This window comes from Melospiza georgiana, chromosome 6, assembly GCF_028018845.1.
Source record: "Melospiza georgiana isolate bMelGeo1 chromosome 6, bMelGeo1.pri, whole genome shotgun sequence".
NCBI classification, from domain to species: Eukaryota; Metazoa; Chordata; class Aves; order Passeriformes; family Passerellidae; genus Melospiza; species Melospiza georgiana.
The window spans coordinates 7,987,941-8,002,499 of NC_080435.1; the positions used below are offsets into that span (position 1 = coordinate 7,987,941).

At 34.4% G+C, this 14,559-nt stretch overlaps 1 protein-coding gene across 6 annotated transcripts in view; it reads left to right on the plus strand.

Annotated features, from left to right (window-relative positions):
* Positions 1–14,559, plus strand: part of FUT8 (fucosyltransferase 8) — a 101,473-nt gene that overhangs the window by 61,991 nt on the left and 24,923 nt on the right. For all 6 annotated transcript variants that reach the window (XM_058026795.1, XM_058026793.1, XM_058026798.1 and 3 more), the window contains exons 8-9: positions 4,195–4,309; positions 10,334–10,571. In XM_058026795.1, coding sequence (XP_057882778.1) covers positions 4,195–4,309; positions 10,334–10,571 — 353 coding nt within the window. The remainder of the gene's footprint in view (positions 1–4,194; positions 4,310–10,333; positions 10,572–14,559) is intronic.

The following is a 14,559-nucleotide window of genomic DNA, read 5'->3' on the forward strand; positions in this document are numbered from 1 at the left end:
TAGTCCTGAGGAAGTTTTTTCCTGCACCTTTGTGGTCGAGCTGTCTCCTTCTTTCCCTTTAATCTTTCAGTCTTGTTGTGTGAATTGCAGGAAGATTCCCGGTCTGTGTGCACATCCTTGGGCATGTGAGGCACTGCTGCCTCTGGGGTCTTCTTTGCCCTTACAATGCACAGTACCTCCCCAGGGAAGGAACAGTCTCATCTTCCCTCCACACTGTCCATCTGCTTGCTTCTCTAAAGGAACAGAGCATAAGTTTGGAAAGCAAATCAGATGTGTGTCATTCACTTTGAGAAGCACGGGTTTTTGCTTTGGTTTTTTTTTTTTTTTTTTTTTTCCTCTGTTTTGGGTTTTCGTTTGGTTTTTTTGTTGTTTCTTGAATTTTTTTAAAGGAATTAAACCTGTTGTCAAATGCTCTTTTGTTTACAGTGTTGTCTTTAAAAAGTTATATTTTAGATAAATGGAACACTGCAAGTGCAGCTGGTATTACTTTTATACAAATACATGCACATAAATATACATAAAGATATCTCAGAAATTTTAGTATATATTATAATCTACTGTTTGGATTAGAAAGATTAGTGTTTATTATAAGTACTTAAAGGAGTTTTTCATGCTGTCCTTATGTGGGAAAACAAAGAGGTGGGTATCAAATGATGAGGTACCTATGTAAGGAGAGAGGCTCATGCTTATTTTGTTTTGTTGGTGAGGAAAGCCTTCTGGGTCATAGATTAAGAATTGCTTTTTAAGAGATGATAAACTTTAGTTTCTCTGGTTCTGGACAAGTATAAGAGTTCTTTGTTAATTTTGGTGATGTTCAGCAAATTGTTTACTACTCATATGATAGTGCTTCTTGTTGGATGCTTTAATCACTGTTGGCTATGCCCTAGGAGCTGTGTGGATTTTCTCCAGGGCAGTGCTGGTCTCACCTAAGTATTGGTCAAGTATTTCAGTACTGATTCTGTTTGAGAAACAGTGTTGCCCAACACAAGATTTTCCTTGAGAATTACATAATTGTATTCTCATAGTTGCTATAGGAAAGAGGGCTGTTGAGAGTAAATTCATCTAAACATTGGAATGACTATTTGATATTGAGTTATTAAAATAGAAAAAATTAATCCTCTAGTTGTCATGGTTGTTTCCTGTGTTGACAAATGTTGTTTGCAAGGTGGCTGTTACTGAGTTAGTTTCATTCCTTCTCCCAAGGAGTAGCTGTCATCAGGGATTTTGTGGTAACTGACCAACATTTGATGCACAGTATTCAGAGAAATTTTCACATTATTTCCTTTGAATTACATATTTTCCTTTGAGCTTTTATTTGTTGATGTAAAATTTTAGATTTAATTTTTTTCATATGACTGGAATAAATGTCTAGACTGATTGTTAAAAACACCCACACTTCCCCCCTTATTTTGGCAATCAAATACAGATGAAACGCAGACAGATTTTTTTCCTCCATTCTGCTTTCCAGGAAAAAAAAATACTTTTAAGTGCGGCTCCAAGATTTATTTTATGATATGAAGCAACAACAGCAACAAGCTGATGGTGTTGGTTAGTAGCCCAGAGCAAGTTTGATGCAGCAGATATCTGCAGTGCCACTGGGTGAGGTTTCCTGCCATTTCAGCGCCTGCAGTAGCCTCTAATAACCCTGTGCAGGCTCATCCTTTGTCTGCACTGAGCTATCTTGGGCTCATGGATCGCCTCTCCCTGTGCACGGAGCATGACCCTGTTCTTTGGTATTTGCGTCCCTTCTAAGTCTGTATTAATAAGTTATCACAGTGATCTGTCACACTCAGAAAACCTTAGCAGATGTAGCTAGAAAATGCACATTTCTGAGCAGTAACAATCAAAGAAGAAAGGACTCTGTGACTGTGTCTTAAAATAGCACTACTTTCTAATCATTTCTGTGTGATAACACCTGTGAATTTTTCACTTCCCAGTTTACTTCAGGGTTTTACAATTTTTTTTAAAGAGGATTATGGATCTGTCTGAAAACTCTTTCATGAATTTGTAACATTTCCTGCAAATCATTTGATACTTTTTATGGTTTCTACTGAGCAAAGCTGCCTTTATTTAATTTGGTGAGTCACTGAGGCTGCGTAAGGACACTCACCCATTTCTCTTACCTCAAAAATTATCAAAGTAATTATAATTCATCCATAAGGCTAATTATTAAAACTTAGCTACTGCCTTTCCTTTGTCGTCGTCACCATAGCCAGTAATATAAAAAACAAAATTTGGGCAACACTTTTGTTCTATAGAAATAGGAAAAATTAATTAAGAACTGACAAAATTTTTATTGTTGTTTTTAATTGGTAAACTTTGTATTTTCGGTTATTTTTCCAATATTTAATGGAAATATATTTCTATAAAATACAGGGAGAGTACACTGATTTCTTGCATTACAGGTACTGAAATGACTTGTTTAAGGCTAATGAAAGAGCATTTGACAAAAGTTTAAAATGTGGCTATGTGGTTGCATGGCTGCTTTTAATGAAAGAGGATTTAAAATAAAAATAATGTTTTATTTTGAACCTTGAAACCTTGACTTTGTAGACTTTGTATTTTTTTCTTTAAACACCCAACTTGGTTATATTCTGATTGGGAGGAAAAACATATTTAAACTCCTGAGAAATTGCATTGGTTTCCTTTTCCAGTATGCCTACTAGCCTATGTGTTTTCTATAAATAGGGAAAGTGTCTTAAGAGCAAACCCTTTATTTGTCCAGTTATCTGTATATAATGCATTGCATTAGAGCTAATCCATAGTTAGTTCTGTTCTAATTCTCTTTGAACTGTGTGTGCATGTTACTGTATTTTGTGTCTTTAATAGTTATTGATTTAAAACTAGTTACCTGGTGATGCTTAAAATTAATTTTTATGCAAAGCCACAATGGGGTGTTTCAAGCTCAATTACCTTGTAAAAGAAAATTGACTTTATAGTTTCAGATTACAATGTAGATAAGGTTCCTGCAGTTGATTGACAGAAGGTGAGGGTTACTGCTGCTGAATAATTTGGGTAAAATGTTTAATACAATAATAGTAGATGCTATAGTCAGTGTCTCTGTTACCCTGTGTAGAAGCATGAGGATAAAGACCAGAATGAGTGTTTGAGAATAAAAATACAGATCCATAAATCCAGTTATTAAATTAGCAAGAAAAGTTTATCTGATAACTCTGCTGATAAATCAAATTAGGGCACCTCTAGCTTTATCTCGATGTTTTCTGCTTCAATATTGGGTCATTGAAGTAGTTTCCTAGTAGGGAAATGCAGCCTCTCAATTATGGACACGGGGTAGCCTTGGCTTATTGGATTTGTGCTTCCAGTGCTAACAAGTGCTGCCAAGAGCTTGACAAGACCACTTCAAATGTTGTTAGAAAATGTATTTTTCTTACCTTCACACTGTTTTTTGGTCACCTCCCAAATTTCTCTGCCTTTGTTCTCTTTTGCTTCTCTTTCTAGTGCTCAAACTTTTGGTTTATCAAGAATTTCAGGCAAAAAAAGCAGCATCTGAAGTTCAGATGAAAGTATTAAGAAAAGTGGTTCAAACTTACAACTTTAGCATTGTTATGGAGAAATGTTTAGCAATATTAAATATTCTCAATCAATGAATCCAGCTCTGAAATTAATGCTTCTGAGTTGGGCCGTCTTTTACTTTTAGAATAACCATTAACTTTGAATAGTTTGTCTCTAGTTTTCTATTTCTTCCCAAAAGCCACAGAGATAAAAAAAAAAAAAAAATTTCCAGGGTGGTACTGTTTGGACAAAATCAGTAATTTTAACTTAGCTGCAAATTTTAACAAATGCCGTATATAATTTTTATTTTTGTGGTGATGAGTTCTTTATCCTCTTATTTGGCCAATGAAATGTTATAGCCCTAAGAAGAGAATCTCTAATGTATTAGATAATCTCAATTTAATATTTCATAGTTCTTCAAAATTAATGTTTTGTAGTATGGACTTGCATGGCCATGGGTCTGTTTAGAATTTCTAATTTTTAATTGCTGATGGGTGTGGAACATTTGTTATATGAAGGATGCAGTCAGTCTGTCTTGGCTGCTGTTTGAATTGCGCAGAAGGAGATGGGATGAAGAAACTGATTTTGAAGCTGCAATTGAAATACCTCTTTAATTTTCTTTGATTTAATTTAATGCTCCAAATTATTAATGTTAAGATTGTTTTCTGCTGTTGTTTATAGGTCAATAATGACCGACTTGTACTACCTCAGTCAAACAGATGGAGCTGGAGATTGGCGAGAAAAAGAGGCCAAAGATCTAACAGATTTGGTACAGAGAAGAATAACTTATTTACAGGTAAGAGGATAGAGCTTTTGAATCAAGGGAAACATTTTTTTCTTCTTACATATGTAGCGCTTAGCTAAACCTTGCAATAGAATAATTACATCACAGTTTAAAAGTGAATGTTGGTATGTGAACGAATTATGTGGAAAATAAATTATTACAGTTGTTTCAAACATTATTTTATGTGTATAGGGAAGGTAATATTCAAAGGAAATCATTGGGGTTTGTATTTTTGTTGGTGGTTATTTTGGTTTATTTGTTTCTTTGTGGGTGTTTTTTTGGATCCACGGTTTTTACTGGGCTGTACTTACCTATTTCAATTCTTCACTTTATTCTAAAAAAAATTGTCTGATTGATTTTTTTAAATTTATTTTATTCTTTAGAGTATCAAAACGCATTAATTTGTTTGCATAGTTTTAAAACAAAATTTAAAAGTCCTTGTATCAAACTTCTGAACTAGCAGCACATTTTTAAAAACATAGGGAAGCAAAATTGAAGTGCTTCTATAGTGTATTGTCTAGTCCAAGATTGTTTCAACAGATGTTTGAGACTTCTCTAGATCCTCATATTTTTGAGTTGATAAGGACTTTTTAATATGTGTGTGTGTGAATAAAATCTAAATAAAACATGATCTGAAGGTGTTGGGGCTTTTTTTCATGACTGAATGCATGCAGCTATTTGTGTAGTGATCAAAAAGATAATTTAGTCTGTTTTATTCATACTTGGTTTATTTCTTATGGCATGTGTGGAGCTGTTTTGTATGGTCACTCCTAATGCCCAGTCTTTTCTCTTGTGTAAATAGCTGAATTTGTTTCTCAGATTTTCATTATTTCACAGTTCAGCTGTTAGAACCTTCTCTTCTGTGACCAAGCTATATATATGTTGCTTGTGAAATAAAAAAGACACCCTTCTGAGGAAAAAACCATCTCTCTAAATTGTGCAGGAGTCATCACTTTTATTGTACTTCTTCAACTCCTTTCTGAGAACTGTTCCTTGTTTTTTCATTTTGATACCACTGTTTGGCAGTAGTATACCATAACTACTTTTCATGCTGATAAATGTAGCCTTTCTCTACCTTTTCCTTGTCTTTCACTTTCCATTTGTTGTCCTGTTTAGTAATATAACTGTGCAAGTCATCAAAAAGAGCACAAAATTATTTGCTTTAACAAATATGCACCAACCTAAAGCAGTCAAATGGTTTGAAATTGCACAGATTTATATATCTCTATTAATAATAAAGCTGTATTAAAAATAAAATAAAATGAAAAAATTTAACAACCCTTGTCCCTCAAGTAGATGAAAAAAAAATATATATGGACCATATTTGTAATTGTTTTTTAAGTATGAAAGTACTGCATAGCTTTTTTCTGGTACATGTTGAACATTGACAGCTGCATTATTTTGGGACATCTCCCTGGGAAGTCATTTAGCTGAATGATTGTGAGTAGTGATGACTGCTACTTCATTTGGATGACATTACCATAAATTTGATTTAATGAGGCTACATGAAACTAGTTTCCTATAGTTGGAGCAACATTTTAAAAGCTAGGACTTTATATTTAAGGAAAAGGCCTTATTTTCAGAGATCTTTTTTATCAAACAGGTGTAGAAAATGTGCAAGAGAAGTCAGATAAGAGCACCCGTAGTGCTGTAATCAAGTGAATAAATAATTATGAAGGCAGCAGTTTTCTGTCCCTTCTCTTTTGTGCCTATTTTTGTTCTGTTTATTTTAGGAAGTTTGTGATTCAGCATGCAGTCTCACAATAGCAGAATATTTTTGCCTCTGATTTAAAAAGAATCCAAAACTTTTGTTCAGCTTTGAAGGTTAAAAATGCAATCAGGTGAGAAAGGTTACTAAGTACTCAACAACACATCAATTCTATCAGTCATAGTTTGCCATATTCAAGTTATATTCTGCTATACTATTTAGTTGGGGCTTTATATGTATGCAAAGAGCAGAAAGTTGGTCACAAGACTTTTTTCTGAGCTTTCTGGACTTTACAGTATTTTTGTGGTTTAATGTGTCACTTAGATTTTTCTGTCTTAAAGTGTTTTAAATCCTTTCCTTCACATTAAAATTACTGATTAGTATTTTTAATAAAAGTCCTCATGCTAAAATGACAAAAGCAATAAAAAATGCTTTGGGCACTTTGCATGCATGCAAGGGGAGGCACCCCATAGAACTGTAATTAATCAAATCATAAGTATATTATATGTTTTTAGTATAATAGCCACCTTAGGAAGTGTGGTTACTGCTGATATCTGTGTGAGGTTTTCTCTAGGATTGAGGAACACACTGTGTTAAAGTCCATGTGCATGCTGGGATGTTTCACTCAAGCTGAAACTTGCGTGTCACAGAAGGGTAGGTGCAAACTAGAGGAATTTATATTAGAGGAAGGTTTGAGATCTCTGACTCTCAAATCAATTACCTACTATTTCTGACTAGGGAGAGAAGAATGTTTTCTTCCCGCAGCTGAAAGAAACTTCTGGTGGTTTGTTTGGATTTTTTGTTTCTTCGCGTGGTCTGCCTCCAAATTCTTGAGGGTATGAAAAGGAAGGATTACAAATAACATCACAAAATAAGGGGAATAGAAGATAGTATTAATTACATTTGTGATCACTAGGATGAGAAACACCAAATTTTGACATATTTCTCTAAAAAATGGGACTTTCCAAGATTTTGAGTGGTACTCTCTTCTCCAGCAGACTCTGTAGCATCAAAGAATAAAATATCTGTTGAAAATATAAAAAAGAACAGCTTTGTTAATGAGTATCATACTGTGTTTATAAGGTTACTCAGTAAATGGTAGCAGATTGCTTGCCTACTCCACTCTAATCTATTGTGATTCATTTGATTAAGTACATTTCTCTGAACTGTGTTCAGTTCTCTGAACTGTAAATTCACTAGCACAGTATTTTCTCATACAGTAAAATGTATGTTAAGGAGCAGGGTTTACTTTTGCCAGTTTGTCATGTGTTTTGATGGCTGACTACACACTTGAAAGCACTGGAGGATGGTGAGGCATTGAGGCAGCACTTGGGACATTATTCCCACCTGAGCCTGCTTTCTGTGAATAGGCCAACCAAGAGCCCTGGAAGGGGAGTGCAGTGGAAACCCTGAATTTTGTGAGAACAACAGTATATGCCCATGTTCTTTGTGATGGAAGACCATTCAATCCATCTTACCAGTTGAAAAACCTACTTTTATTTTAGATGGTATTCTCTTTCATAGAAATAGGTAATTCTAACCATTTTGCTATTCTGAAAATTTGTTAATTTTTTCAGTTGCATTGTTCATAGAAGTTATTCTGGGGAAGATAAAAGGTGTAAACTCTGGAATGGCTTGATGATCTAATCTTCTATATATTGAAGTATGTTTTGTGTAATTGGTCAGGTGTAGGGTTTTTGTTTGGGATTTTATGTGGGTTTGTTTAATTTTTGTTTGTATTTTTTTAAATATCTTTTTACTGCAGTTTTATGGCTGTTACATTACAGGACTTGACATTCGTGGAGGTCCCTTTCATCCCTCTCTTGATTATATAGATCATTAAATTGCAGATAGGAGTGTGATCAGCAGTGTCATTATGGTTGAGAACAGAATGTACTACCCACTCAAATCAGGGATTTATAATCCTTTTCTGTGACTTTGTGACAGGAGGAAAAATCTTTTGTCAGTCTTCATTGGTTTTGAAATTGTTGTTCTTTATCAGCTCAATACTGGTTGCTTTGGTTGGCAGTTGTGGTTATGAACACCCAAACTATTCTGATGCTTGAAATGTGACTTTTCTTCCTTATCAACGGGTAATATTTTCACCTTTTCCTGGAAACCAGTTGAAACTGCAATATATCCAAGTGTCTCTACTCTCCTTTTCTTTTAAAATTCTCAATAGACAATTGAAGCTCAGATAGTGCTTTGTCTTTTTGCTACTTGAATATAGCAATTTGAAAAAACACCACAGTCATAAAGAAATTAGTTAAATAGCTTCCTTAAGTCACAAACTAATACTAATATATATAGTTTTTAGTTAAGTCTACAAACAATGATAAATCCCAAGTAAGTGCATTATATTAACATTGATAAGCAGTCACACTATCAAATTACATTTCATTGTGTGATTACTACTTGATTTCCATAATATTGTTCATAAGCTATTATATGAAGTTTGCCTTTACATGAAAGAAAGTGAGAAGGGCATACCTTGACAATATTTCAAATATGCCATTGATTAAATGCTTTCATGTTAGAGGACACAAGCATTTAGAGGTAATGACAAGTGTAGAAAGCTTATCTAAGGTCATTTTCTAAAAATTCACAGACAATATTCCTTTCAAAAAGAATAATGTTGTAGCTTTACCCAAGCTGGTTACAAATACCCACCAGACACTCCCTCGTCCTTCCTGGTAGGACAGGGAGGAGAAGAAAACCCCCCAAAAAAAAAAAAAAAAAAACCAACCAAAAAAAACCCAAACCACCCACAGACAAACCCCATTGTGTGTTGAGATAAGAACAGTTTGATAACTGAAACCAAGCAAAATATGATAATATTAATGACAGTAGTAATAATAAAAATATAATACTGCTGATAATCATGATATGAGAAGGTATTTTTTCATGGAGTTCTTTCTATGTGGACTTCTACAGAATACTAAAAAGGCCCTCTTTCTCTTCTGGAAGACTCTGGGAAATACATTTGTTATAATTTCAAAAGATACCTGTTGGATTTAGTCTCAAGTTATCCATTAAATTTGTGATGACAAAAGTACTGGTCTGAGGAATAAAAATCTTGAACAAAAATTTTATTTCATTTATTGTTTTCATACCTAATTAGGCTTTGAATCAGGTATATTTAAAAAGAAAAATATAAACTGCTGATGGTATAGCACATGTTTTAGAGTTTTGGATTTGTTTTGGTACCTCCACCCCTCCCTGTCTGAATTGTCATCCCCTCCTTTACATAACTGAATGCACAAAGTTTTATTTTAAATTGTTTTAGGACTCAGAATATTCAGATTATCTTTTAGATCACTTGAAGGAGTGATCTCAGTTCTCCGGACAGGGATCACGGTTGTTCGAAGATTTGATTTGACTGTTGCAAATTTACAGAAAATTTTATTTTAAGTTTAGATGTGAAAGAAACAGAATTTATATTGGTGCCTAAATATCAGTATCCTTGTACCTTATATGAAATGCTAATCCTGGAGATTTTGTGGAAGACCTTTCTGGAATTTAGAGCTGTGTCTAGAGCCATGCAAGTATGAATACATACAAAAAAAGTACTATCTTTTACGTAAAGAAAAACTGCTGTTGATTATGATGTTGTGTTGTCCACATACCTGAAAATTCCACATGCCTAAAAATACTTATTAGTTTGAACTTTTAAACATAGCATTCAAACAATGTAGCTATTTGCCTGCTGTCTTATGGTTTTTTGGTTTGTGGAAGTGAAATATGGTGTTTTATGGAAAGTGTATGCAGATTACAATTCTGTCCTTTATCATTCTGCTTGGGAATGTGTTTTGCATTCTGTATTTGCTATGTGGTCAGCTAGCCTGGGAAGCAGTCCCTTAATAAGTATTTGTTTTATTCTGTACCATTCATTTTGTTCTGTACGTTGTAGACAGGTGGAAATTTTCTTTCATTGGGTGACATGGATGCTTATTGAAAGAGAACTAACAAACTTGAAAAACTGCCAAAGGAAAAAGCATTCTAACACCGAGAATCAAGTTGATAAAATGTGAACTCGGAGTCCAAATGTTGTCTTTTTCTGACAGATTTACAAATGAGAAAGTAATTTAAAATCTTGAATGTATTCTATTTTATATTAGGATAGTGAAGTATGTTCAATAACTGTTCATGCTCGCAGTGAAGAATTCACATAAAATTTTCATGGAGCTGAAGCTTACTCATCCATTTTAGTCGGAGATGTGTTATAGCAGGGCGGCTTCTGTGATTTATGACATTTGCCAGTTTTTCAGAAAAACGCAAGCCTTTGGTGCAGCTTCTCTTCAGCTCCACTTTTTCGCCCACCCTTACAGAACCCGAAGGACTGCAGCAAGGCTAAGAAACTCGTGTGTAACATCAACAAAGGCTGTGGCTATGGCTGCCAGCTTCACCACGTGGTGTATTGCTTCATGATCGCGTACGGCACGCAGCGCACGCTGATCCTGGAGTCGCAGAACTGGCGCTACGCCACGGGCGGCTGGGAGACCGTGTTCCGGCCCGTCAGCGAGACCTGCACCGACAGGGCGGGTGCCACCACGGGCCACTGGTCAGGTAAGGCCGGGCCACCCTCGGCGCTCCTCCTGCTTCTGTGCGCCTTCCCTCCCGTAGAATTAACCGGTTGTCTCCTTCGTATTGCGTGCAGCGTGATAACTGTGGCTGCAGCTGGGTATGTAAGCGCCTTTTGCATCTTATTTGCCCACTGTATTTAAAAACAAATTCCTTCATAAGATAGCTCTGCATTGGTAGAGTCTTTATAATGCAAAAGTTTAGTATTTGAGACTTAAATTGCAACTTTTCAGCAGGGTGCTACTCTGTTCTCTGCTAGATATTCTGATTTTCATGGGAGGAGAGTATTAAATAGAGGCTGTTGTTAATAAACTTTTTAAGAAATAAGGGATGTTTCCAATATTAAGCAATTGAAATATAAAAGAATTAACCGGTTGTCTCCTTCGTGTTACGTGCAGCGTGATAACTGTGGCTGCAGCTGGGTATGTAGGCGCCTTTTGCGTCTTATTTGCCCACTGTATTTAAAAACAAATTCCTCCATAAGATAGCTCTGCATTGGTAGAGTCTTTATAATGCAAAAGTTTAGTATTTGAGACTTAAATTGCAACTTTTCAGCAGGGTGCTACTCTGTTCTCTGCTAGATATTCTAATTTTCATGGGAGGAGAGTATTAAATAGAGGCTGTTGTTAATAAACTTTTTAAGAAATAAGGGATGTTTCCAATATTAAGCAATTGAAATATAAAAGAAATGGCGTCCAATAGTCACACCCCAACAAAATAAACAAATAGTTGAAATAACTCCTAATGCGAGCTGAGCAGATCCAAAATTCATGCTATAAAAACAATGGCAGTGTTAAATATGAGTTTTTATTTGTAAATCAGCAAATCATTCCTTTCTTATATCATGCTGAACAATTTGCCTAGAGTTAGTAGATGGACACTGATGTTTGGAGGATCAGGTAGCTTTGTTTGTGTCCAAGTAAACAATGTTTGTTTTAAATGACGTCTTTCTCCATGTGATTGGTAGTCAAAACATATCAACATCTTCAGTCTTTTCACTAGGACACTGCATACCCAGTGCATATGGAATCTTAAATTAACTCTTAAAATTTTACAGGTCTGAAATTAACTTAATCAGATTTACGAAATCCGGTTTACAGGTTGCATGTAAACTTGTGTGTTTACTCATTGAAGCAGCATTTGCACATTGAAATAGCATCTGTTCTTCAGAGCTTCAAGATGCTACAAAGTTAGCTTTGAGAATGCTAGTTAGTTTTTGTGAATGAGATTTTTTTTTTGCAAAAAATGTTTCTTAGGAATGGTTGGATGTTTTATAAAAACAACTATAAATGGAGAACAGATATCGAGAACTTCAGATGAAGTTTTATTTGTGTTTGGATAAGTTAGTAAGTGAGTCTATAGTCTGGACATGGTTCTCAGTGTGGACTCCTATACGTGACTCCAGAATTTAGATGCAGGCAGTTTTGTGAACAACTTCAGAGCCCAGTAAGCTGGAAAACAGTTCACTCATGCACACATGGCTTCAAGAGGTCATATATTTAATGAAAATCTATTTAAATAGATGATGGTTTCCTGCAATATAGGCTTTTGCTGGTGAAAATACAAATAATGCTTTATTTTAGGTTCCTACAGTGAGGGTACTTTTTTTTTTTTTTTTTACTTTTCAATTAGTTTCTAGATCAGAATGAATAATTTGAAGGCTGAGCACATGAAATACCCTGATGCAATCAATTATTTTTTAAATAATGAATGCCACTAATTTGAGTTTTGGAGTTCTAGAGCTAGAGGGCTATGAAAGACAAACTTTCTGTAGTTGGTGTGTTGGCCAGCCACACATGCTATAAACTGTGTTAAGTTCTGATCCACACATGCTATAAACTGTGTTACATTCTGATCTTGTGTAGTGGCTTGGTCAGTGAGGATGGATGATTCTGATAAGGGATCTCTTTACTAACTTCAGCCTGGCTTCAGTGGGAGTCATTATTACTGCTAAATTTTAGAGACAGCATATCTTGCTGAAGATTTCTGTGTGCTTTTTATGTCTCCCTAAATCTATATAGATTTTTATTTACTTGTATATCTGTTTATTTATTCCCTGTTTTTTCAGGGACAAATAAGTCTGAAATTCTTAACTCTAGTTAGGAGCAGCTGGTTTGCAAAACCGTGTGTTTAATTTTTTTCCTCCACAAATTCTGAAATCAGTGTGGGATTTTCTATAATTTCAAAATAAATGTATTAAAATGCATTGACGTTTATCAATTTTCATTTTTCATAAACAAACCATTTCTCCTATGTAGTGTAGGGATTTTTAAATTTTTTAAAATTATGTTTCAAAAATATTCATACTAATGAATAATTTTAGCAAGTGTTCAATGTAAATTATGGAAATAGGCCAAGTCAGAAAAATATATCCTCTAAGAGAGATGCTTTAATGTAATTTGCAGACCTGAACAGATAATAATATAGTAAAATGTGCTTCATAACAAAATAGTTTAAATTTGTTTATCTATTAATTGCTCCTGATTGACATTTTTTAGTTTTATTCACAACACGAAACTTTGCATTTTCTGAGCTTTATCTTCAGTGAAACAATTTAGAATGTAATACCTTCTCCAAGAATTAAGAAGCTTATATAAGCTGAGAATGCATATAGTTCTGGAATTTTCTTTGTCCAGTCCTCTCCTGACTGGGTATAAAAGCTAACCTTGTTTTTGGGATTTGGGAAGTAGAGCAACTTTTAATGAGCAAGCTGATATTTGCCTGATAGCAGAAGATTAGCAAGACGTGTTCTCATCGCTGAAGAATTAAGGGTCAGCTCAGCCCATGTCATGTCTTGGAGGAGTTGTTCTTTGTGTTTGACTTGGTAGTTCTGGAATCAAGTTCAGCTTTTCTGGCTTAAACATATTAAATGATTGAGAATTCTATTGCAGATTTCTGTAAATGCAACAGTTATTTTACACTGTGGCATAAGTTTTCTTTGTCCTTTGTTTCACTCAGACTGTCTTTCTAGAGAAAAAAATCTAGAGAGGTTGTTGTCTTCTTAGTTCTAAAATGATATCTTGCCTGTAATTGCACCTTGCCTGTAGTTTGTTTCTCCTTTGCTATCTATGGTCAAACTGTTTAAAAATAATTTCAGCAGGAATTTTTATAAGAAACATGAATGATTTTCTAGTAGTAAGAGCCAAAATGTAGACAATTTATGAAGACATTTATAATGAAATTTTTGATTAATTTTATTTAAATTAATTAATTAGCCAGGTCATAATGTTATTATCATTGCTGCATGCTAAAATAAAGCCTCTTCTTACCATTTTGTCCTTGCTGATTTATGATGTTATGGTGGCATTCCCCAATGATAAATTGAAAGAGGTCTACAAAATAACTAGACCAAAAAATCATAAATGAAAAAGAAAACAGATTAATAGGAAGGACAGATTAATGTACTGTTAGAAGTCATATTTGCATGTCAAGCTGGAGAATGAAGGGATATAGAGGTAAAGAAGCCATCTACTTGCTTTAAATAACAGTATGTGCTCCTTCCCATAAGGCCTAAAATCCAGAAAGATCAAAGATAACTTGAAAAAGGAAACCTGAAACAAAGTTTCCTGCAGTTATCCTTGAATATTGATTTTGCTGCCTCTAACTATGGTTTGATGAATTAATGCTTTTGAGGAAGGGATACCCAGAAGGGAGAAAATGGCAGAACTCTTCATTTGTTGCTAGTGCCAGCTTTTAAGTATTAATTAAACTACAATCTTAAAATATAAATTAACTAATATGTTTATATGTATAATTCAAGAATGAGGATACAGTGGGTACACAAAATGAATGTTTAATTTATTAAAGTCTATCTGGCAACAGTAATCAAAAGGACTAAATAAAAATTGCAAAATCAAACCATAAAAAGTTGTACAGAATTAATTGCAATAAATTAAGAAGTTTCACTCCATGAACTAGATATTCCTTGACAGTAGTTTTTTATGGAAATCAGCTGAATATTTAGTATTGGCCT